Source organism: Nycticebus coucang, chromosome 15 (assembly GCF_027406575.1).
Source record: "Nycticebus coucang isolate mNycCou1 chromosome 15, mNycCou1.pri, whole genome shotgun sequence".
Taxonomy (NCBI): Eukaryota; Metazoa; Chordata; class Mammalia; order Primates; family Lorisidae; genus Nycticebus; species Nycticebus coucang.
This window is the reverse complement of record NC_069794.1, coordinates 97,420,942-97,444,953: the sequence shown is the minus strand read 5'-3', so window position 1 is coordinate 97,444,953 and position 24,012 is coordinate 97,420,942. Positions and strand designations below refer to the sequence as shown.

The 24,012-nt window shown below is 51.2% G+C and overlaps 1 protein-coding gene and 1 pseudogene across 2 annotated transcripts in view; one reads left to right on the top strand and one right to left on the bottom strand.

Moving 5' to 3' along the window:
* Positions 1-2,403: 2,403 nt before the first annotated feature.
* The window catches only part of TNFRSF13B (TNF receptor superfamily member 13B), a 35,979-nt gene continuing 14,370 nt past the window's right edge, over positions 2,404-24,012 (bottom strand). For both annotated transcript variants that reach the window (XM_053563249.1, XM_053563248.1), the window contains 4 exons: positions 15,726-15,862; positions 12,869-13,111; positions 4,057-4,242; positions 2,404-3,664 (listed from right to left, as the gene is read on the bottom strand). In XM_053563249.1, the coding sequence (XP_053419224.1) occupies positions 3,408-3,664; positions 4,057-4,242; positions 12,869-13,111; positions 15,726-15,840 (801 nt within the window). In that variant the 5' untranslated portion in view covers positions 15,841-15,862 and the 3' untranslated portion in view covers positions 2,404-3,407. The remainder of the gene's footprint in view (positions 3,665-4,056; positions 4,243-12,868; positions 13,112-15,725; positions 15,863-24,012) is intronic.
* Positions 20,303-21,463, top strand: LOC128566379 (heme oxygenase 2-like; annotated as a pseudogene).

Below are 24,012 nucleotides of genomic sequence, written 5' to 3'. Positions count from 1 at the left end.
GATGAGGGCAGCCTGCTCAGGTGATCCATAATCTGGTGCAGGTGGAAGGCCTCAGAGAGTAATGGGTAGCTTTAAAATGCTGAACAGAGTTTTTTTCTTTTCTTTTTTTTTTTTTTTTGAGACAGAGTCTCAAGCTGTTGCCAAGGGTAGAGTGCTGTGGCATCACTGCTCACAGCAACCTCCAACACCTGGGCTTAAGCAATTGTCTTGCCTTAGCCTCCCAAGTAGCTGGGACTACAGGTGCCTGCCACAATGCCCAGCTGTTTTTTGGTTGTAGTTGTTTGTCAGGGCCGGGCTGGATTTGAACCCACCAGCTCCAGTGTACGTGGCCAGCACTTTAGCCACTGAGCTACAGGCACCGAGCCCTGAACAGAATTTTATACCCAGAAAAATTACATTTTAGAAATGAAAGTGAAGGCCAGGTGCAGTGTGGCTCACGCCTATAATCTTAGCACTTTGGAAGACCAAGGCAGGAGGATCCCTTGAGCTCTGAAGTTCAAGACCAACCTGAGCAAGAGTGAGGTCTCTACCAATAATAGAGAAACTAGCCCAGTGTTGTGCCAGGTGCCTGTAGTCTCAGCAATGTGGTAGGCTGAGGCAGGAGGATCACTTGGGCCGAAGAGTTTGAAGTTGCTGTGAGCTATGCTGATGACACAGCACTCTAGCCTGGGCAGCAGAGTGAGACTCTGTCTCTAAAAAAGACTTTTCAAATAGACAAAAACTGAAAGAATTTGTTACCAGCAGACCCATGCAGTAAGAAATGTTAAAAGACGCTCTGTAAGTGGAAAAACAAGTGCTTCCAGAGGCATGGATGTACACTAAAAAATGAAGATCCCCAGAAATAAAGGTAAATATAAAAGACATTGTTTTTAATTTATTTATTCTATTTTTTTTTTGAGACAGAGTCTCACTTTGTCACCTTTGGTACAGTGCTGTGGCGTCACAGCTCACAGCAACTTCAAACTCCTGGGCTTAAGCCTGGCTATTTACAGAGATGGGGGTCTCCTCTTGCTCAGGCTGGTCTTGAACCTGTGAGCTCAGAGCAGTCCACCCACCTCGGCCTCCCAGAGTGCTAGAATTACAGGTGTGAGCCACAGTGCCTGGCCTATCCTGTTGGTTTGTTTGTTTGGAGACAGTCTCACTATGTTGCCCTTGGTAGAGTGCTGTGGTGTCACAGCTCACAGCAGCCTCAAACTCTTGGGTTTAAGCGATTCTCTTGCCTCAGCCTCCCAAGTAGCTGGAACTACAGGTGCCCACCACAATGCCTGGTTATTTTTTGTTGCAGTTGTCATTGTTTAGCAGGCCCAGGCCGGGTTTGAATCTGCCAGCCCTGGTGTATGTGGCTGGCACCATAATCACTGAGCTACGGGTGATTATTTTTTAGACCGAGCCTAAAAAATTTTTATTTTCGGGCAGCGCCTGTGGCTCAGTGAGCAGGGCACCGGCCCCATATACCGAGGGTGGTGGGTTCAAACCCGGCCCCGGCCAAACTGCAACAAAAAAATAGCTGGGCGTTGTGGCGGGCGCCTGTAGTCCCAGCTACTCTGGAGGCTGAGGCAGGAGAATCGCCTAGGCCCAGGAGTTGGAGGTTGCTGTGAGCTGTGTGACGCCACGTCACTCTACCGAGGGCGATAAAGTGAAACTCTTGTCTCTACCAAAAAAAAAAAAAAAAAAATTATTTTCATTAGTCAGGTGTGGTGGTACATGCGCCTTCAGAGCCAGCTACTCAGGAGGCTAAGGCAGGAGGATCACTTGAGCCCATGAGCTTGAAGTCAGCCTGGGCAACAGAGCAAGGACCCATCTCTTAATTAAAAAAAGAAGAAGAAAAAGATCCTGACAAGTGGCTGGAATCAGGATTATATTTTGGAGATAAGACAAATAGAACATGGATAAAATTTACAGTTTCAGATGTTATTTCTAGTAAAGCATTCCTTTCTAAAAAACAAATGCATACACAAAAGATAATTGAAAAACTGACCCCAAACCCCACAAGATTATTTGTGTCCAATTGAAGCCGAGGTTGGGCACTCAGCACCCTGTATTCTCAGCACCCCAACTCTCCCTTGACATTCCAGAGATATCCTCCAGAGCTCCTTGGGTTTAGATGAGCAGAATTGGAAAACCACAGATCTGCAGGAACAGAAATCTGCAGATTCTAGATAAGCTGCAGCAGGTGAACGTTGGTAGTGTTTCGCCAACATCCAGCATGTGTCTGCACCAGCCCAGGGTGTGTATCCAGCCTGTCACAGGGAAGGGTGCCGCTTACACTGGGCATGGTGGTGAGGAAGCAGTGCGACCAAGATGTTACCACGTGGGTTGGCTGCACCCTTGGGCAGACATGTTTTAGATGCCAGCTTGCCTGTAGGCAAAGATGAAGCAGGGGTGGCCATGGGGGGAGCCTGTGGGAGGAGCCAGCTGGGATTGATTCCCTGATATTCATCTGCTGAAGCCCTCACCCCTAGTGGGTTAAGATGAATTCAGTAGGGTGGACTCTTGTCCAGTGTGACTGGTGTCCTTATAAAAGGGGAAAATTAGGACACAGAAAAAGGTGAAGAAACAGGGAAGGTGCCACCTGCATGCCCAGGGGGCCTGGGGCAGACCCTCTTACCACAGCCCTCAGAAGGAGCCTGCCCATGCCTTCCCCTCCGACTTCTGGCCTGCAGGCTGTGAGACCTCAACATTCTGAAGCCAGTGATACTCTGTGAAGGCACCTGGCAAACCAATACAGCCTCTTGTTCCATGGGTGGTGAAAAGATGGGGTGTTCTATGGAGTCCTGGGCTTCCTGTGTACAACTGCCAAAGTGTGCTCGTGACCCTTTGCTGTGTGCAGGTGTGCAAGATACTTTGGAGTGGTGCAGGGTGAATAATTCTCTTTCCTGTCTGTCCTGCACCCCTGAAACACACACGTGTGCACACGCATGCTGTGCTCCAGGCCCTAAGGAGGCAGGGAAGGGAATGTGTCTGTGAGAGAAATGAATATGGCAGCCCCTCCTCTGGCTCCTGGCACAGGTGCCTCCCTCTTGCCTTTTCCCAGCTCTCACCACATGCACCTGCTGCTTGAGGCCCAGCCCAATCCGCAAGCTTCCTCAGGACTTGGCGAGGTGGGGGGCGTCAGGGACCCTCCTAAACCAGAAGCGGTGGCAGCTTTGTCAGAGCCTTGAGCCCAGGAGGGCCGTTACAGATGCAGCCCAAGTCCAGCGAGGAAGGGCAGCCTCAAAGGTTTTATTTTACAGGAAAAGGGGTTCTTGGGGTGTAGTGGGTGTAGTTAGCTACAGCTTGCACGGGGAACGCCTCCTCTGGGCTGCCTGTCTGATCGTCTCTCTCCCTCTCCACTCCTGTCCTCCTCCCTTTCCACCTCTGTCTCTCCCCCCAACTCTCCCTCTCTGTCTCATCTCTCTCCCTCCCCTCTACCCCACCGACCACGCGCCCGGGACCCCTTCCAGGGCGGGCGCGCACACAACGCCGAGGCAGCCGTCCGGGGCGCGCGCGCGGGGCTGCAGGGTGGGGGTCCCAGCGTGGCGCGTCCCGCCCTCAGCGAAGCCAGGGGTCCCGGGTGCGCCCGCGCTCTCCTGGGTGGGCGTCCTGCGCTCGGGGAAACAGAAGCTGCACGTCTCCACCGGCTCGGGCAGCGCGCCCCCGGGGCTGTCGGCTTCCTTCGCGGGACCTGCGGAGGCGACAGCAGAGGGCCAAGTCCCGCGGGTCCAGGAACCGGGGCAGTCACTAGGATTGGCCGTCCGGGGCCGGCGACAGCGACCCCCCGCGCGGCCTAGCCCCCATCCAGGCCCTGTCCCAGAGCGGCCGCCTTCCCACATGCGGTCTCAGCCCTGGGAGTCCTGAGTCCTGGAAACTCCTGGAAGGCCCTTATAGCTCGTTCCCGCCGCCCTACACACCCTCTCCTTGCCACTGAGACGGAACAAATACAGCAAGAATGTGCCCCAGACCTCTCCCAGGAAGACGCGCTCCATTTAGAGGAGGGGCAGTGTCAGGACCACAGAGGGGCCTGAGCCCTGTCACCTCTCAGTGAGGAGGGCGAGGACCCCGCTTTCGTACACTCACCCTGGGAAGACGTGGCGGGGGCCGCGCGGGGCCCTGCGAGGGCCTGCCGGGAGGCCCTCTGGCCCCTCCGCCGGAGGACGCGGGCGGCGACCACCAGGACGCAGCAGAGGAGCGCGCACAGGCAGAGTCCCAGCGCGCTGTACACCAGCGCCAGCTGCTCCGCGCTGGGCAGGGGGCCCGGGGCAGCTGCAAGACGAGAGACCCTGGGTCAGGGGACCGCGCGCCCTCCGCCTCCCAGGAGCTTCCTGACCTAGGCAGTCCGCATGGCCAGCCCAGAGCCCCCACTCTGGTCTTCATACTGGCAGCAACTTCTTCCAAGACCTCAAAGCCAACAACTCAAGCTGGTCCTTTTTTCTCGTCCCCACTTGCTGGAGGTGCAGATTGGAACAGCACGTAAAGAGAACCGTTGAGTGAAAGAAAGGAGGGGACGGAGTCCAGGGTGGATGTCCCTGTCTGACCTGAACTGGGCCCTTCCGTCTCTCGGACTGCACGGGGTTTGGTTGCAGGAGTTCCCTCAGATACCAAAATCCACACATGGGCTTGGCACCCTTGCTCAGTAGGTAGGGCGCCAGCCACATCCACCAGGGATGGCGGGTTTGAACCCGGCTGGGCCTGCTAAACAATGACAACTACAACAACAACAAAAAAAAATCAAAAAAAATAGCCGGACATTGTGGTGGGCGCCTGTGGTCCCAGATATTTGGGGGGCTGAGGCAAGAGAATCGCTTACACCCAAGAGTTTGAGGTTGCTGTGAGCTGTGATGCCGCGGCACTTTATCTAGGGCGACGGAGTGAGACTCAGAAAAAAATAATAAATAATAAAAAAATCCATAGATGCTAAAATTCCTGGTATAAAATAGCCTAATATTTGCATATAACCTACAAAATCCTCCCAATATATATGTGTTAAATCTAGATTTATTTGTAATACCCAATGTAATATAAATGCTGCATAAATGGTTGCTATTCTGTATTGTTTGGGGAAAGACAGGAAAAAGTCTGTACGTGTTAAGTACAGATGCAATCGTCCATTTTCCCCCCAAGTACGTTCAGTCCAGGGAACCCATGGACATGCAGGGCTGACTGTACTTTGAGACTAGGATGGGTGAAATTACTAATGTGTGTGGGACAAGTGTCAACTGGGAGGGTCCTGGGGAAGTGGGCGTCTGGCCACTCCCTGTCTCAGGAGGTGAGCCTCCAGGTTCTGGAGTGCTAGAAGGAGACTCTGCCCAGGGTTAATGCCCCGCCCCCACCTGCCCCTCCTTGAAATTTCTTATCAAGCTTTTCTGGAGCTTGTGATAGAAGGACAGATGAGCCAGATTTAAGAAAATGTTCTCTGACATGGGCCAATGTGTGCCGTGTACTTCCCACACAGGCTCTTGCTTGATCTACCTGCTCCAAGGGAAGACTGATTACCCCCTGGTATAAAATAGCCCAATATTAAACAAAAAATTGAGATACAATTCCTATACTATCCAATTCACCATTTTAAGGCGTACTGTTCAGTGGTTTTTAGCATATTCACAAGGTTGCAAAACCATCGCCACTATTTAACTCAGGACCATTTCTATCAGGCTAGCAGAAACCCTGGTCCCATCAGCAGCCACAGCCCCTGGCAGCCACTCATGTGTGTTCTGTCTCTAAGGCCATGGCCATTCTGGGATTTCACCCCACTGGAGTCACAATCTGTCTCTATGGCTGTGCCCATTCTAGAATCTCATACCACTGGAGTCACAATCTGTCTCTATGGCATTCTGTGTTTGCTGGAGTGTTTTAGAGTGCCTTCACTTAGCACAGCGTTTTAGAGTGCCATGTAAGGGAACATGAGCCTTTTATGGCCAAATAATAGTCCCCTGTGTGGCTAGACATGTCCTGTTCACCCATTCCTCAGCCGAGGGGCATTGGAGCTGCTCCACTTCCTGACCTCTGTGAGTGACACTGACTCCTGTGTACACTCTCTTGGGTGTATGCCTGGGAGATAGGTGGCTAAGTATTAGAATACCTGTTTCACTATTTGAGGAACTGCCAGACTGCTTTCTACAGCACCCCTACCATTTCATGCTCCATTTTGCAGATGGAAAACTCAGTCTCTAAGTCACACTGTCCCCAGCCTTGGGCTTGCACCTGGGAAGCAGGTCTAGCCACTCCCAGGTTAGTGCTCGGGGCCAGCAGAACATAGCGAGCCCACCGACAACAATGCCGCACATCCTTACACATATTCCTAGATTTGGGAGTTTTACAAAGTGACGGACTTGCAGGACTCTTAAGTCATCAGTGTCAACCTGACTTTCACAGAAGGAAGATGGGAGCTTGGAGGGAGTTGTGTCACACCCCAAGGTACTAGTGCTTGGCACTCAGGCCATGAAGAGGGAAGCTAAGACACCCTTGCATCCAACTCCCCCCCACCCCCAGCACTGCACGCTGGCTCTGTGGTTCTCAGAACCTGCAAACCTGGTGCAACAGAGGCCACTCACCTCAGGGATCAAGAGGAAACATCAGCAGCATGGAAGCTGCCCTGCTGCACAGACAGAATGGTTGTTGTGAGACTTTTTCTGAGTGGAAATGAATCGCCATGTTGATTCAAGGATGAAGACTAAATGTTTGAGTGTTTTAAAGGGTTTCCACAGTCCAGCACCTAGACCCCGCTCTCAGGCTGTGGGAGTAGAGATGGCTCCCAGAGCTCAGCCACCTGACATCATGCCCTTCGGGACTCCTCTCTTTATCCAGTAGAATGCCAAGGAGCTGATACTGTGCCAGTCCTGGTCCTGCTAGGACTCAAGGTGGCCTGGCAGCATGGGGTTTGCTCCCTTGAGAGCCTGAGATGTCTGGCGGGAGTGGCTGGTGCAGGAGAAGCAGGCGGGGAGCTGTACCCATACCTCGTATTAGATTGTGTAAAGGGACAGATGGGCACAGGATGGAGAGGCCTCCTGCATGGCTCACTGTTTGCTGTTCCCCCGAACAAAGAGGCCCAGTTCTAAGTTTTTGTCAGAAAGGGGCGCATTCTCTGTCCTAGTGCGAAAATCAAGTCCAGAGAGCAGCCCCTGAAGGTTCAGTTTCCAGGTATGACCACCAGGTGGCCCCAGTGCTGTTTACTTGTAAGCAGATTTTGGGTTTGGGGCAGGGGGAGTTTTTTGAAGTTTTTGGCTGGGGCTAGGTTTGAACCCGCCACTTCCAGCATATGGTGCCGGCACCCTACTCCGTTGAGCTACAGGTGCCGCCCGCTGATTTTGTTTTTTCAAACTGTTTTTAAAGCCATTTCTCCCCTAAAAGTAGAATTCTCCTGGCCTGCTGCTGCCCCCAGCTTGGTTATACTTTGCCCTTCAGGGGCAGGACTGGGTCTCAGCTGGTGCAGTGCAGAGTGGGAGACTCGGTGACTTCAAGCCTGAGCTCCACAGCCACAACTGAATGTGGCTCTGGACATTTTACTCAACTTCTTTGGGCCTCAGTTTCCTCATCTGTAAAATGGGTACCATATTCCTCCCTCTCGGCATTGTGGTTTGGCAGCAGGCAGCGGGGGCCTGGGTGGAATGTTTTAGCAAGTCACCAAGCATCCCCTCGCTGGACAGCTCAGCCAGAAAAGGGGGCTGCCACTGGGAATGGGAGCAGCGAGGCAGGGAAGGCAGGTGGGCTGGGGTGCTACGGGATCTCGGCATCCTGGGCCTGGCTGTCTCCTGCCTCTCTGTGCACATCTTGGGACCTGGCATCCTGAGAATGGTCATGGTCCTTCCTAGTATCCCTGGCCTCCTTGTGGCAGAGCTGGGGGACACTGTGGGTGTCTTACGGCTGTTCCTCTGGCTGCTCCCAGAACTCTGCCAGTTTTCCTCTGACCTTGCTGACTGCCCCTTCCCAGTGTCTGTGGGGCCCTCTTCATCTGCTGACCCTTGGACGCTCCTCTCCCTGTGCAGACCTTCCTCCTTGGTCCCTGAGCACCATTTCTCATTCCTGTGACTCCAGTTGCCGTCTTCTAGAGCAACATAATCCTAAAATTGAAGTTGTCCAGCTGAGATGCTCTTCAGAGCTCCAGACTCTTTTGGTGGTCCTGGCTGCCCCCAAGACTGGTACCACCCTCATGTGGGGGTCCCAGCTCTGAGCTCTCTTGAGGAGTCCCGGCCTCAGTGGACAGCTCAGCCCCCCACTACATTTAGTAGGTTGAATGGTAGTCCCCCAAAGATGCATCCCCTTGTAACTTGCAAATGGGACCTTATTTGGGGAAAAGATTCTTTGCAGGTGTACTAAGTGAAGAATCTGGAAATGAGGTCATCCTGGAAGAGGGTGGGCCTTAGATCCAATGGCAGCCATCCTTAGAAGAGAGAAGGGGAGGAGATAGACATGGGAGAGAGGCCATGGGAAGACGGAAGAGAGCTTGGAGTGGCGCGACCATAAGCTGCCTAAAGCTGGAAGAGGCAGGAAAGTGTCCTCTCCGATCTTTGGGAGGGAGAGTGGCTCTGCTGACACCTTGGCTTGAGAATTCTGGCTTCTAGAACCCTAAGGGGATTACCTGTGTTGCTTTAAGCCATGCTGTCTGTGTGCAGAGCACAGCCCTGGGGAGTGGCCACTTCCTGCCATAAGACCTGGGCTCTTTCCACCTGGCAAGGGCCATGGGGCCTTCAGCGCCCAATTGTTCTGCATGTTTGTCAAACCCAAGTCACTCCGGAGCCCACAAGAGCCCTATTATGATCCTCATGCGGGGAGGGGAAGGACAGTAGGCCGGGTGGTCCTGAAATCTCTCTGGCTGGTCAGGGGCATGCTGACAACACCACCTACAGGTCTTGACTTGGGACCTGGAGGACCCATGGATGGACCCAAGGAGCCCTGTGACTTGTATAAATAAAAACAAATGTTCAAGCTAGGCGCAGTGGCTCACGCTTGTTGTAATCCTAGTACTTTGGGAGGCCGAGGCAGGTGGATTGCTTGAGTTCAGGAGTTCAAGACCAGCCTGAGCAAGAGCTGAGACTGAGTGAGACTCAGTCTCTACTAAAAATAGAAAAACTAGCTGGGTGTAGTGGTGGGCAGCTGTAGTCCCAGCAACTTGGGACGCTGAGACAAGAGGATCGCTTTAGCCCAGGAGTTTGAGGTTGCTGTGAGCTCTGATGTTCTGGTTGCTGTGAGCACTCTACCCAGGGCAACAGAATGACACTCTGTCTCAAGAAAAACAAAACAAAACAAAAACAAAAACCAAAAGCTTATTTTCTCTAATGGCTTCCTAAAACGTCCTCTTCTCTTCCATTATATGCGGGGCCACCATCCTCAGCTGTACTAGAGGCAGCTGTGCCATTGGACAGAGCCCAGGGAGTCAGAGTCCCAGCCACTTCTATGCTCACACTGGTTGGAGATCACTGTGGTCATTGGCCACCACTGGCTCTTATTATTGAATCCACACATACAGAAGCACCTACGTTAATTCTGATGTCACAATTTGTCTGGTATTTTGTTTTGTTTTGTTTTTATTTTACAGTTTTTGGTCAGGGCTGGGTTTGAACCCGCCACCTCTGGCAGATGGGGCCGGCGCCCTACTCCTTTGAGTTGTCTGGTATTTTGATAACTATATCTCAATACCCTTGGTTTCTCTGTCACCTTATGTGCTCTGACACATCTCAGAATGTCATCCTGAGTAGTCACCGGTGCCTGGTGCTAAGCGTGGTGGCAGAGAATGGTCTAGCCAACTGCACCAGGCCAGGGCCTTTCCATCCCTCCCAACATCCATCCAGGCCCTTGTCATCTTTGGTCTCTATTATTGCCTGAGATAGCCTCTCACATCATCACATACATTAGCCCTGGGGGCATCAGGGGTCTCCCTACTCTGCCCCCCTTGTCCTTGACTGCCCCTGCCTCCAGCAGGGCCCTCTTCTCATCCTCTCCAGCCCTGAATGCTCCCTGCCTCTCTTGGGACACTGCACACGATGGGGTGGAAAACGGGGAGACCTTCCCCTCCTGCCCCTGCTCCCCATAGGCAGCACACCGTGCTGATTTGGGGTTGCCTTTCTTGGCCTTCTGGACCAGAGTCTGACTCTGTATTTTGATGTGTGAGGCTTTTAAACCTCCCCCATCCTTCTTCCCTCCTGCACCACATCTGGTCAAGTTGGTAAGAAAGGTGTGGCTACTTCCTTTGGCAGGAGGGAGGGGGAGACTGTCACCTGGAGGTCCCCAGCATTATAAAACCGCAGGCCAGTGTCTTGTCCTGCCATCTTAAGCCATTTCCAGACCATCTTGGGGGGCAGCAGGCCCTGCCTTGCCCTTGCCAGAGAGCCTCAGTGCTAGTGACAGGGTATGCTGTGCCTTGGGGAGCATGCAGAGTCATCACTGTCCATGATCAAAGCAGACTGGGCTGCTGGCCCCTCCTGCTTCTGCCCAGTGGCCCCGTGCTCCCTCGCACAGAGCTCCTCCCAGCCGGGCCCGCCCCTTGCAGCATTTGCGCATGCTGCCCCCTGTGCCTGGATCACCCTGCTCCGCCCCGTCTCATAAACATGTCCCCTCTCAGTGAGCAGACAGCACAGAGCATGCCTGGGCCTGATGTCAGTCCTCCCTTATAAGCCTCACAACCACACGGAACCAGGGCTCAGAGAGTTGGGTAGCTTCCTCAAGGCCTCAAGCCATGAGGGATGGGACCAGGGTCTGGCTTCACCCTTGACACCCCACCCATCTGCCTGAGGGCTCTTCTTGGGGAAGCTCCCACCACCTCACCCCCTTGCACTGAGGCTCATTTGCGTCAGTCTAGTCCACTGTTCATGACCAGCTCTGTGGGTCAGCACAGGACCTGGCCTGCTCTTGCCATCTTGCCATGTGCAGCAAGCACTGCACAGTGACATGCCAGTGACGTGCCACACCCAGGATTGGTGGGACTGAGCAGGATGTTGCAAAACCTGGTGTGGGGTGAAGGGCCCCAGCAGGTGTGGGTGGAGTGGGGAGAAAGCAGAACTCAGGGAGACAGGGACAGGCAGCCAGATGCAGCCTGGTCACATGGTATCCTCCTCTCCTTGTCCTCAAACAGGTCCTCATCTGGGGCCCTCCCTGGGCACGTGGCTCTGTGCTTCCTGTCTACAGTCCACACCAGGCCCGGCTCCTACCCCACCAGACACGCTGACCTGAGCCCAGTCTGCTGGAGAGGCCCAGGCAGGGCCCAGGCCTGGGAGACAGCTGATGCTGGTGGCAGCTGATGCTGCAGGGTGAGGCGTGGTACTGCCAAGCCCAGTGGCTCCCAGCATCTGCTTACTCAGCCCCCATGCACACATTCTGGGGGCTGCATCCTGGAGCCAAAATGAGGCTCCAAGTTTCTGCCTAGTGCCCTCTGGGGAGGGGTGTGGCTGGTGGTCGTAAGCAGGAGGGGGCTACCCCAGCCCACGGGCAAAAGTGTACTCTCAGGGAGCTAAAATCCTGCGGACACTGCTCCAGGTCCTCTCACTGTGGCAGGGCGGACAGACTGTGGAGCCTAGAGACAGGGCTGGAGTCCAGCTTGGCCAAGACCCCACTGTGTGGCTCTCAGCGAGTCACTCCGGGTTTTGAGACTTTGTCCCTCAACCCGTGAAGTGTGCAGGAGTGACCTGAAGGGGAGCCTATTGCAGGGAGGTGGGGAAGTTGCTGGGTTTGGGGAGAGGGATCAGACACACCAAGGAAAGCAGGGAAGGCATGCAGGCCACCAGACTCCAGAGACACAGGCATGGCTGCTCGCCTCAGGCTGGGCAGGCCACCCCCTGCATGCACATGGATTTGCCACTTTTTTGCTGCTCCTCCCACCAGGACATGTCTTCTGCTTTCCTGCCTTTGAATCTGGTGGCTTTGTGACTTGTTTGAGTAATAAAATGCAACATGGTGATGTGATGTGACTACCTGGCCTAGGTGGCCAGAGGCCTGTGTGCTCCTGCCTCTGACACTCTTGCCACCATAGGGAGGACAGACCTGGCTAGCGTGTTGGTCCCAGGAGGCTGTGGAGCACAAGCTGCATGACCACCCCAGCAAGCCAGCCTGGAACAGCTGACCCAGCTGTACACCTCTGACTCATAAGAAATTGTAAACGATGGGTTTGGGGATGGTTTGTTATGCAGCAACAGCTAACTGGTAAGAACCTCCACCTCAGGCACATGTGCCCTGCTCTTTGGTGCTGTGCCACTGGGCTCTGGCCTCACAGAAGTGACATTGTCATGAGGAAAGTCACAGCAGAGGAAAGAAACCCATCAGTGCCCTGAGAGCTATAGGCCTGTTGTTTCTCCAGGGGTAGGCCAAGGACAGAGCAAGTGTCATCTCAAGTGTTTAAGGATCCACACGGCCTTTCCCTCCTGTCCTTCCTGATGCCACAGAGCAGGTGACCCAGGCAGAGTTTGCTGGGATTACTGATTGGATCCTTCCCAACACCTGGCACTTACTAGATGCCCAACTCAGTGGGACTTTCTTACCATGCCCAAAGTGGCATCTCCCACCACAAATGTTTTTAGTAAAATCTTCTTGTCATTCTTAGGAGGCATCTCTTGCCCTAACTGGCATCCCCAGTGTTGGTGGAAGGCAGGCAAGAGCCTCCTTGGGCAAATGCTTGCACAGGTAAGTCTGCTGGCCACTTCCTGCCCGTGTTTCAAGGCCTGGCCACCTGCAGCAGTCTCTGTTACAAAGCTCTCATCTGCCAGGTCCTTTCTCCTGCTCCATAGACTGCTGGAAATTTTGCCTAAATTCTTTTTCTACACAGGGATGACAGCTCTAGCTTCTGGCTGTTGGCCTGGACTCTGGGCTTCCCGCACTGCAGGTTCTCCTATCCAAGCCTAGTGCATGGCCTCTTGCCCATTCTGATGCTGCATGACACCATTCAGGCCAACCTCAGATGGCTTACCTGGACCTGCCTTTGAGCCTCTGTGCTCTGATCCCTGGTACCTTCCCGAGATGCCTGAGCTGGTTTCGGCCTCCCCACTCTGCCGTCTCCGGAGGTCTGGCGGGAGGTTCACTCTGCCCCTGAGCTTGCCCTCACAGAAGTATGCACATTGCTTGGGGTGCTGCCCACAGATGGAGATGCAGCTGACGCAATCCCTCAGGAGAAGGTCGTAGTACTTGCCTTGTTCCTTGCCGCAGAGTGACTCTGGGAGACAAAAACAAGTGATGCTATTGTGTGACAGAGACCAACAGGAGCTCTGCATCTGGCCTCAAAGGACATCAAAGTAAAAAAAAGAAATTACAGTACAATTGATTACCAAAAGCAATCTCTGAGTAAGCTATGACCTTTCACAAGATACAGTTGAAGGCTATGCATTGTCCTCTAAGAACTGTTTTAGCTACACTGCACACAGCTTGATATGTAGTAGTTCTCCAGTGTCTACTTCAAAGTGTTTTTACTTTTTATTATTATTTCCTTTGACCCTATACATTCTTTAAAAGTTTCCAAACATGTAAAGATTTTCTAATTATCTTTTAAAATTGATATCTAGATTACACTGTCATGTAAGATCTCTACTTATATTTTCCAAGCCTCATCAGAGAAAAGCATATTTCAAATTAACATAAGGAATGCGGAGGAGAAACCAGAATCTTCTTTGATAAGTGGGGAAGGGGCTGGAAAGAATGTGGAAAAGCTCACATGAATAGTGTTTTCACTGTCTTAAGAATACGTATATAAATGAGAATTCTAGCAGCTTAAACAGATATCAGTGCCAAGGCAGAGAAGGCAGGGAAACTAAAGCCCAGTCATACTTGCTTTAAGACAGTATGCATTAAAACAATCTATCTGGGATAATCATTTACCTTGCGGAAAGCCTCAGAATATGTTTAACATGAAAGTTTTTATGTGAAAGAGGCAAGCTTTTTCCTTAAAATAAGATTCTATTTATATGAAAATGTAGCTCTTACAGAGATTCTTAAAGATACATTTCAGAAGCGGTGAAGGACAGTGATAAAGGACACAGACTTCAAAGCCAAATTGACTTGGGCCTCCCTGCCCCCACTGCAGCTGAGGATGGCAGGCCGTGCAGCCTCAGCGTCCCCATGCCTAGCACCGGTTCTAAAAGACAGCTAGTGACAGCACTGACCTCTCATAGCCAGAGTCCCCAATACAGGGCATGGCCCACAGCAAGTGCTCAGTTAATGGAAGTTTTGAGTAGAATATTCATTTAAGCCTCTTCACAATGCAGACATACACCCATCGTTAACTTATGTTCTTGGCAATGAAAAGGAAAGAAAGACCAGAAGAATCGTGGGATTGAGACCTCGGGTGAAATTCAGATGGCAGTAGGGGGACCTCTGCTGCTCTGGCTCTGCCCCACCCCCAGGGCCCACTGCCCCTCACAGGTACTGACCACCACTCCCATGGCAGAGGTAGCTCAGCAACGGTGTCCTCGGGGGTTCCTGTGACACCCCCCAGAGGCCCCAGCCTGGCTGTTGCAGGTAGTGCCTGAGCACCCCAGACCACCGGCCCTCACTGCCAAGCCCTGCCACCTCAAGACTTGATAGTCCCTGCCCAGGGCCTTTGCCCACGCTGGTCACTCTTCCGGGTGCCTCCCCCTCATCTGATGCTGCCTAGTTTTGACCCAGCAGCTGGAGGTGGCCCCTCCCCATGGTGGTTTCTGATGGTACTGTCCCTTCCTACCTTGAAGTGCAGTCATTTCTCCCATCCGATGGCATTCTCTCTAAAGGGTCATGCCAGATTCCTATTTCCATGGGGGTAGAGGGGGTCCATATATTTGTGGGATGAAACAATGAATGTTCTGATTCATTAATGAGCAGTGATTCAGAGTCACGATTTTGGTGTCAGAGTCCTAGGTTCAAATCTTGATTTTTCTATTTTTATCTGTGTGACCTTGGATAAGCCACTTAGCCTCTCTTAGTGCTGCTCAGTGAGTATTTATGAGGCACCAGGCATCAGGCCCTGCACTAGGCCCAAGTCAGACCGGGTTCTACACCTGGCCCTGCAGCTGGGGAGGGCACAGTCTAGTGGTTGAGTTGGACACAAAACAAATACACACAAAACAGCATAAAGCAAATTATGGCAAGTACTATCATGGAAAAGAACAAATTATAAAAAAGAACATTTTTGAAGACAATCAAGCTGGATATGGCCTGAGCAGTAGATTATGTTAAGGAATTACTATTGGGGTGGTATGAATCAAGGTTATGTTCTAAGGGTCCTTATGTATTAGAGGCTCATAAGCTTGTATTTACAGGCAAAATTGTCTGAGATTTTGGATTTGCTTTAAAATCCCCGAGCAAAAAAAAAAAAAAAAAATTGGTTGGGAAATTAAAGTCAGAACTTTTATGATTTTTGAAGGAGATGATGGGTACACAGGGATACTGTACTATTCTGTCCATCTATGTGTTTGATAATTTCTACAATAAAATATTTCAAAAGAAAGTAACAACAGTTGCAAAAGAGGGCCTCATTTCTACTGAGTAGTCAGAGAAGACCTCTGGCATTTGGGCTGAGACCTGAAGGTTGGGGAGGAAAGAGCTGAGGGAGGATGAATAGAGGACATGCACTCCAGGCAGAGGAAAGGCATATGCAAAGGGCCTGAGGCAGGAAAGGGTGCAGCATGTTCAAGAAACTGACAGGGAACAGTGTGGCCAGAGCAGAAGGCTAGAGGGCCACACTGTACATCTCCTTCCACCACCCCCTCCTCAGCTACCTGACTGCAGTGGGGTCAGAGGTGGCTCTGGGGCGAAGGGGACAATCCAGCTGTCTCCTGGGCTCAGGCCCCAGAACTTACTGCAGAAGGCCGCACAGGTGTGCTGGTTCTGACGGCTGCAGGTAGGTTTGCAGGAGATGCAGGTTCGCACCAGGGGATCCCAGTACTGCTCTTCGGGGCAGGACTCCATGGCCATCCCATCCACAGGCCCTGTGGAGCTGAGAGACCAGAAACACGAGGAACATCCTGGGGCAGGTGGCAGCAACCTGACCTCTGCTTCTGACTGGAGCCCTGGAGCCTCCCCTGCTCACCTTCCCACACACATTCTGTCTCAGCAGGCAGAGGAGCCAAAGCTGGCTGCTGACCCAGCTGCATGACTGGCAGCATGGGGCAGCCACCTCACCCCTCTGAGCCCCAGTTTCCCCATCTGTGAACCAGCAGTTCTGAGCCCCCAGCAGTGCCCTGTCCTACCCCTGCCCTCTTGTCTCAAGGCGCCATGCCTCTGCCTGCCATATGACCCTCACCCTCCTCCCTTTGCATAAGGTGCTCTTCGCCCCCACTCCCAGTCCTTGGCTGGCTATTTCCTCCTCATCCTTGAGATCTCTGCTTTCTTTTTCTTTTTCTTTTTTTTTTGAGACAGTCTCGCTTTGTTGACCCTGGAGTGCAGTAGTGTCACAGCTCACAGCAACCTCAAACTCTTGGGCTCAAGCTATTCTCTCACCTCAGCCTCCTGAGTAGCTAGGACTATTTTTAGAGATGGGGTCTTGCTCTGGTTCAGAGTGGTCTTGAACTTGTGAGCTTAAGCAATCCACTCGCCTCGGCCTCTTAGAGTGCTGGGATGACAGGTATGAGCCATCTTGCCCAGCCGAGATCTCTGTTTAAACTTTAGTTCCTCATGGAACCCACGCTGACCTTGCCCCGACTAGGACACAGCCCTTCTCCTGCACACTAACAGCACCGTTTGTCACTGTGGCCACTTCCTTCTTGATGCATGGCTCTTTGCTCCTGGGTCCTGCACTGTGTGTCACCTGGCAGGGACTGCACCTAACTCATGTTCACTGCCAGGTCCTTGACGCCTGGCTAGTGCTGGAGATGGGCAGGTGCTCATTAAATGAATGGAGTTTTAAAGAGCAGACCCAATCAGTGCCTCTCATACAGCAAGGACTCCATAAATGCCGATTTTCTTCCCTTTTTTACTGAGGTGTGAAACATGCACAGTGATGTGTGATGTGCACAGCCAGGCGAGATCCCACACACACGCGCGCACACACACACACACACAGTGTGTCCTTTCATCCACATGGAGACTGAGGACACTTCCCGCACTCCCTGGGCCCTCCCATCCAGTGTCCACTGTCAGAGGTGACCGCTGCTGGGCTCCTTGTGCCACAGCTAATGCTGCCTGTTCTTCACCTGCTGTGTCTGTTTGTGCCACTCAAGACCGGAGACCTCTGTCCACACTCTCATAGGCTGGTCTGTGTGCCGTGAGTCTCACGCCGTGGGGACCAGCACCTCCTCTCCGAGTTTGTCTGATTTCATGACATTTGCTTCCTCAACAACATCACCTTTTAAGCATTTTGCAAGGCATTCACTTATTCTTTAACGAAAGCAAACTGAAAAAAGACCAGTGGCTTCCCATTTAACATGGCGCCCTGAACAGGTGAAATCCTGTGTGCTGACAGTAAGGCAGAAGTTTGTATGGCAGGGAACAGGTGTCGGTGACATTCTGGGAGATGGCAGGACTGAGTGTCTGGGTGCAAGTTAAGACCGCTCCATTTTGGTGCCCCTGAGGCGAGGAGGCTGTTTTGAGCCCCAGAACCCCAGCAACTGTCCAGAAGCAGAGGCCCCAGCTGCCTCTGACCACAGGACCAGGCAGAAGGTGGCCACTGCGAGAACTCATATAGAAGCCTGACCTCTACAGGACCCCACCCAAGCAGAGGACTCGGCTCTCTGCAGGCACAACTGAAGTCAGTGTCCTCCCCACCTGCTGCCTCTACTATCCAGGTCAGCAGGACACCTCTCTCTCCCGTCTGCAGCTGGCAGAAAATCAGAAGACTCTGCTCTGGAAAATGAGACCTAGAGGCACTGATAGCTGGAGATTCTCTCAGGAAGATGGCGAGTCCCTGCCTGATCACACAGTCCCTGCAAACGTGTCCCTTCACCTCCCAGAACCCCCGTTTGGCTGTCAGTGCCTCAGTCTGAGCTGTAAACCAACAGTCAAGCTCCCCGGACATGGAGGCACCAACTGCAGCAGGAAAAGGCACCGAAGTCAAGCAGAAGGCAGGCCCATGGGGCCGACAGCAATGATGCCAAGACAGAGGAAAATGGAGATAGCACCTGCAGCAGTTGACATCTTCAGGAATATGAGAAAGATTTTACAGTCATGAAACATGACAGTTGATCATTTTTAAAGAATATTCACAAAACAAATTAAAATTATTAGAAATTGAAAACGCAATGGTCACAGCAAAAACAGCAGGTGAAGGGTTGGAAGATGTAATTGAAGAAATTTCCCAGAAAGTAGGAAACAAAAGGTATGAAAAAATTATGGGACTGGCTCAGGGGGCACCAAGTTTGCCTGATGACTTGAAGAACATTTGATGCCACATTGAAAGAGACTCTCAACTGTCCAGTGCAGGAAATTCTCACAAACCAGAATACATCGTCGTGAAATTTGATAGCATCAGAGATTGAAATGCATCCGAGACCATCACAGAGATTCTAAAACCTTGAACTGACCCCAGCCCTACACTGACCACCTCCCTGCACTGACACCTCTCTGCACTGACCCCAGCCCTACACTGACCACTTCCCTGCACTGACCACCTCCATGCACTGACCATGTCCCTACACTGCCCACCTCTCTACACTGACCACCTCCCTGCAATGACCCCAGCCCTATACGACCACCTTCTTACACTGATTACGTCCCTACACTGACCACTTTCCTGTACTGACCAACTCCCTGCCCCGACCACCTCACTACACTGACCACCTTCCTGCACTGATCACCTGCCTACACTGACCACTTTGCTATACTTACTACGTCCCTACACTGACCACAGCCCTACACTGACCACCTCCCTACACTGATCACCTCCCTGCACTGACCACCTCACTACACTGACCACCTCGTTACACTGACCACCACCATACAATGGCCACCTCCCTGCACTGACCATGTCCCTACACTGACCATGTCCTTACACTGACCATGTCCCTACACTGACCACCTCCCTGTACTGATCACCTCCCTACACTGACCATGTCCCTACACTGATCACCTCCCTACACTGACCATGTCCCTACACTGACCACCTCCCTGCACTGATCACCTCCCTACACTGACCACGTCCTTACACTGATCACCTCGCTACACTGACCCCAGCCCTACACTGACCACATCCTTACACTGACCACTTCGCTACACTGACCACGTCCTTACACTGACCCCAGCCCTATGCTGACCACCTCCCTGCACTGACCACACCTCTACACTGACCACCTTCCTGCACTATCCCCTACACTGACCACCTCCCTACAATGACCACCTCCCTGACCATGTCCCTGCACTAACCACCTCCCTACACTGGCCCTACACTGACCATGTCCCTGCACTGACCACCTCCCTATACTGACCTCCGCTGTAAGTTGACTAATTTTCACAGACCAGACATGCACCACATGTATGTATCAGTACAGTGGGCCTAGTTCCTCATAGTGACCGCCTCCATATGTTGACCACTTTGTTATAGTCCCTTGGGTGGTCAACGTACAGAGGATTTACTGTATTTTGGAACTCAGGAATTGTCCAAGGGAAAGCTTCATGGTAAATTTCAGGAATTTTAGTGAATTTCATCCTGTTGCATTACAGTGGCAGCCATACCATGGCCCTGAGCCTCAGCAGGCTACAGTGGGGATAACTGCCCAAATTCCCAGGGCAGCTTCTGAAGCCAGGGTGGGCAAGAAGGACCTTGTCCTCCACATACTGGGGTGAAGGGCTGTGATTGCTGACTTTTGGTTTTAATGACTGAGAAGCTGGCAGAGGACAGCAGTTGTTCCCATCCCCCAGGGCTGAAGTGGCTTCCAGGGAATGTAAACAAGCAGAGGCCTCCCTCCTTAAGGGAGTCTTTGCCAGGTCATTGGTTGGTTACAGAGATAAGAGAAAACTCCAGTGACCACACACAACAAGAAATATACGCTGTGTAAAAACAAGAAAAACGTTTGGGGAAAAATTAAAGTTTTAAAATAAAAACTGGGGGAGAACTACTTGAGCCCAGGAGTTCTAGACAAGCCTGAGCTACATAGCAAGACCCCATCTCTTAAAAATAAAAACCAGCTGGGCATGGTGGTGTGCAGCTGTGGACCTGCCTACTTGGGAGCCTGAGGCAGGAGGATTGCTTTAGTCCTGGGTTTGAGGCTGCCGTGAGCTATGATGATGCCACTGCACTCCAGCCTGGGTAACTAAGACCCTGTCTCTCAAAAAAAAAAAAAAAAAGAAGAAGAAGAAGAAGAAGAAAGAAAAAGAAAAGGTTTAAAAAAAATAAATTTAAAAAATTAATAAAAACTGGACTCTGACCCCAGGGGATGTGCGGAGCAGAACTGCAGCAGGACCAGAGGATTGAGGATTGAAAGCAGCAAGTGCCAACTTAGCAACAATGTCAGCAGAAGTGGAGACCTCAGAGGGGTAGAGAGTCAGGGAAAAAGAACGCTGGCTCCTCAGAGAAGGACAACCACATCAGAATGGCTGAAGGAAGGGACCAAGGAGGCACATGCTGAGGCAGAAAACACCCAGTTTGCCAAGGACTTCTTGGACGGCAACATTAAGAAGGAGCTATCTGGCGGCGCCTATGGCTCAGTGAGTAGGGCACCAGCCCCATATACCGAGGGTGGTGGGTTCAAACCCGGCCCCAGCCAAACTGCAACAAAAAAACAGCTGGGTGTTGTGGCGGGCGCCTGTAGTCCCAGCTGCTCAGGAGGCTGAGGCAAGAGAATCGCCTAAGCCCAAGAGCTGGAGGTTGCTGTGGGCTGTGACGTCACAGCACTCTACCAAGGGCGACAAAGTGAGACTCTGTTTCAAAAAAAAAAAAAAAAAAAAAAAGGTGCTATTTAAGCTGGCCACCTCTGCACTTCACTTCACATATTCAGGCCTCGTGGAGGAAATGGACCACTCAGTCTTTGCTCCCTTATAGTTCCCCGAGAGAGCTACCAGAAAGAGGCACTGACCAAGGACATGGAGTATTTCTTTTGTGAAAACTGGGAGAAGTAGGTGTAGTGCTCTGAGGCTGCCCAAAAGTATGTGGATTGGACCCACTACAGAGGGCAGAGAGAGCAGGAGTTGCTGGTAGCACATGCGTACACCCACTACATGGGGGACCTCTCGGGGGGCCAGGTGCTGAAGATGGTGGCTCAGCAAGCACTAAAACTCCCCAGCACAGATCTACCTGTTTGAAAATGTGGACAATGCCCAGCAGTTCAAGCCAGGCCAGGATGGACACCCTGGACCTGAACCTGAAGACCACAGAGAGGACTGTGGTGGAAGCAGCAAGGCCTTCCATACAGCACACAGGCATTCAATGGACTGGACCAGGCTGGCTCCACGCTTGCCAGAAAGGCGTTGGAGAATGGGCTCCCTGTGCGTGATGGGAAAGGAGATGTGTGGACGTGCCCCTACGCGACGTTGCCAGCAAGATAAAGGTGCCCCGGAAAGCTGTCCCTTCCCAGCAGCCCCGGCTGTGCTGAGGAAGCCCCACCTCCAGTTCTTTCTGGCCGTTGGTGTGGCCCCAGCTGCTGGATGCTCAGCCTGGTGCTACATATGAAGGATTCATCACGCCATGCCGGAATCCTCCTCGCAAGTGACCACTGGCTCACCACCATCTCTACCCCTGACTGAATTACCACCTCAGGTGACTTTCTAAAAATGCTGGGTTTGGGAAAACAGGCAACCAATAAAAGCCAGGCGCTAGAGAAAAAAATTAACAAACCCCCCAAAATGTCCTTCCATAGGTGAATGTATAAATAAACTGTGGTTCATCCAGACAATGGAATATTATTTGATGCCTTGAAGGACATCAGCTTCCACATTGAAAGAGCCCCTTGATGAGCTACCAAGCTACAAAGGGCCCCGGGGTAACATGAAATGCATCTCACTCAGTGAGAGGCATGAAGCTAAAGTCTTTATCACTGTGTGATTCCAACTCTATGGCATTCTGGGAAAGTCAAAACTATGCAAAAATAAAAAGATGGGTGGTTCCTAGGAATTAAGGGAGTGAGGGATGAAGAGGCAGAGCACAGAGGACATTTACAGCAGTGAGACTGCTCTGTAGGACTCTGTAACGGCAGGTGTTCAGTATACATTTATCCAGACCCACAGAACGGGCACCACCAAGAGTGAAGTTAGGTTCAGCACCTGTGGCTCAAGCGGCTAAGGCGCCAGCCACATACAGCTGGCAGGTTCGAATCCAGCCTGGGCCCACCAACAACAATGACAGCTACAATCAAAAAATAGCCGGGCGTTGTGGCAGGCGCCTGTAGTCCCAGCTACTTGGGAGGAGGAGGCAGGAGAATCGCTTGAGCCCAGGAGTTGGAGGTTGCTGTGAGCTGTGATACCATAGCACTCTACCCAGGACGACAGCTTGAGGCTCTGTCTCAAAAAAAAGAGTGACATCTAGCATACACGGTGCACTTTGAGTGATAATGGTGTGTCCATGTTGGCTCATTGATCATAACAAGTGCGCAGTTCTGATGGGGATACTGATAGAGGGAGAAGCTATGTGTGGGCGAGGGAGGGCAGGGGTGTATGGGAACTCTGGGCTTTCGCTCAATTTTTCTGTGAACCTAAAACTACTCTAAAAATAGCCTATTTTCTTTTTTAATAAACCAAACAAATTTTAGAACTGAAAAATTCAGTAATTGAAGTGAAAAACTCAGTGAAGGAATCTATCAACAAATTTGAACAGGCAAAAGAAAGGGTCAGTGAACTTAAAGATAAAAGATAATTAAAATAATTGTGGAGTCAAAATTTTAAAAGATTGAGAAAAATTGAACAGAGCCTGAGGGACCTGTGGAACCCCACCACATGTCCCAATGTGTACTTGTAGGAGTTCCAGAAGAGAGAAAAGGACAGAGAAAATGTTTGAACATATAATTTCCAAAATTTCCGAAGTCTAAGGAAACATGCCAATATACAAACTCAAAAACAAAACAAAACAACAACAACAAAAAAAACTCAGCACACTCCAAACAGGAAAACTCAAAGAAATCCATACCAAGACATACAACAAAATTGTGGGAACCCAGGAACAAAGAAAGAATTATGAAAGCCAGCAAGAAGGAAGCACCTTGCTGGGTATGAGGGAGCCTCAATGAGATGAACAGCTGATTTCTCCTCTTCTCAGAATCGCAGAAACCAGAAGGGAGTGGGATGATGTATTTGAAGTCCGAATAGAAAAAAAAAAAAACCTACCTGTCAAACGGGAATTGCAAATTCCGCTGCAAAATTATCTTTTAATAATGAAGGAGAAAGGGTGGTGCCTGTGGCTCAATGAGTAGGGCGCATGCCCCATATAACGACGGTGGCGGGTTCGAACCCAGCCCCAGCCAAACTGCAACAAAAAATAGCCGGGTGTTGTGGCAGGTGCCTGTAGTCCCAGCTACTCTGGAGGCTGAGGCAAGAAAATCACCTAAGCCCAAGAGCTGGAGGTTGCTGTGAGCTGTGACGTCACAGCACTCTACTGAGGGTGATAAAGTAAGACTCTTCTCTAAAAAAAAAAAAATAAATAATAATGAAGGAGAAATTAAAGACATTTCCAGATAAGCACATTCTGAGGAGCATTTCTCCCAGGGCAGGTATTTCATACTAAAACAAAAGTATACTGCACAGTACCTGAAAGTTGTAAGAAAAAATTACAAACACTCATAAAGGCGACTGTATAAGAAAATGCAAAAGCCAGAATTATTGTATTTTTGTTTTTGGTTTGTAACTCCTATTTTTTCTATATGATTTTTTTTTTTTTTTTTTTGTAGAGACAGTCTCACTGTACCACCCTCGGGTAGAGTGCCGTGGTGTCACACGGCTCACAGCAACCTCTAACTCTTGGGCTTACGCGATTCTCTTTGTCTCAGCCTCCCGAGCAGCTGGGACTACAGGCACCTGCCACAGCGCCCGGCTATTTCCTATATGATTTAATAGGCAAAGAATAAAACAAGAATTACAAACCACATCCAAAGGTGTGATGTGCAACACTAGCAATGTAAAGGAGAAGGCACAGTAAGGTACAGGAACAGAGTTTTTGTACCCTATTGAAACTAAATTGGCAGTATTCAAATTAGGGTTTTATAATTTAGGATGTTAATTGTAATACTCAAG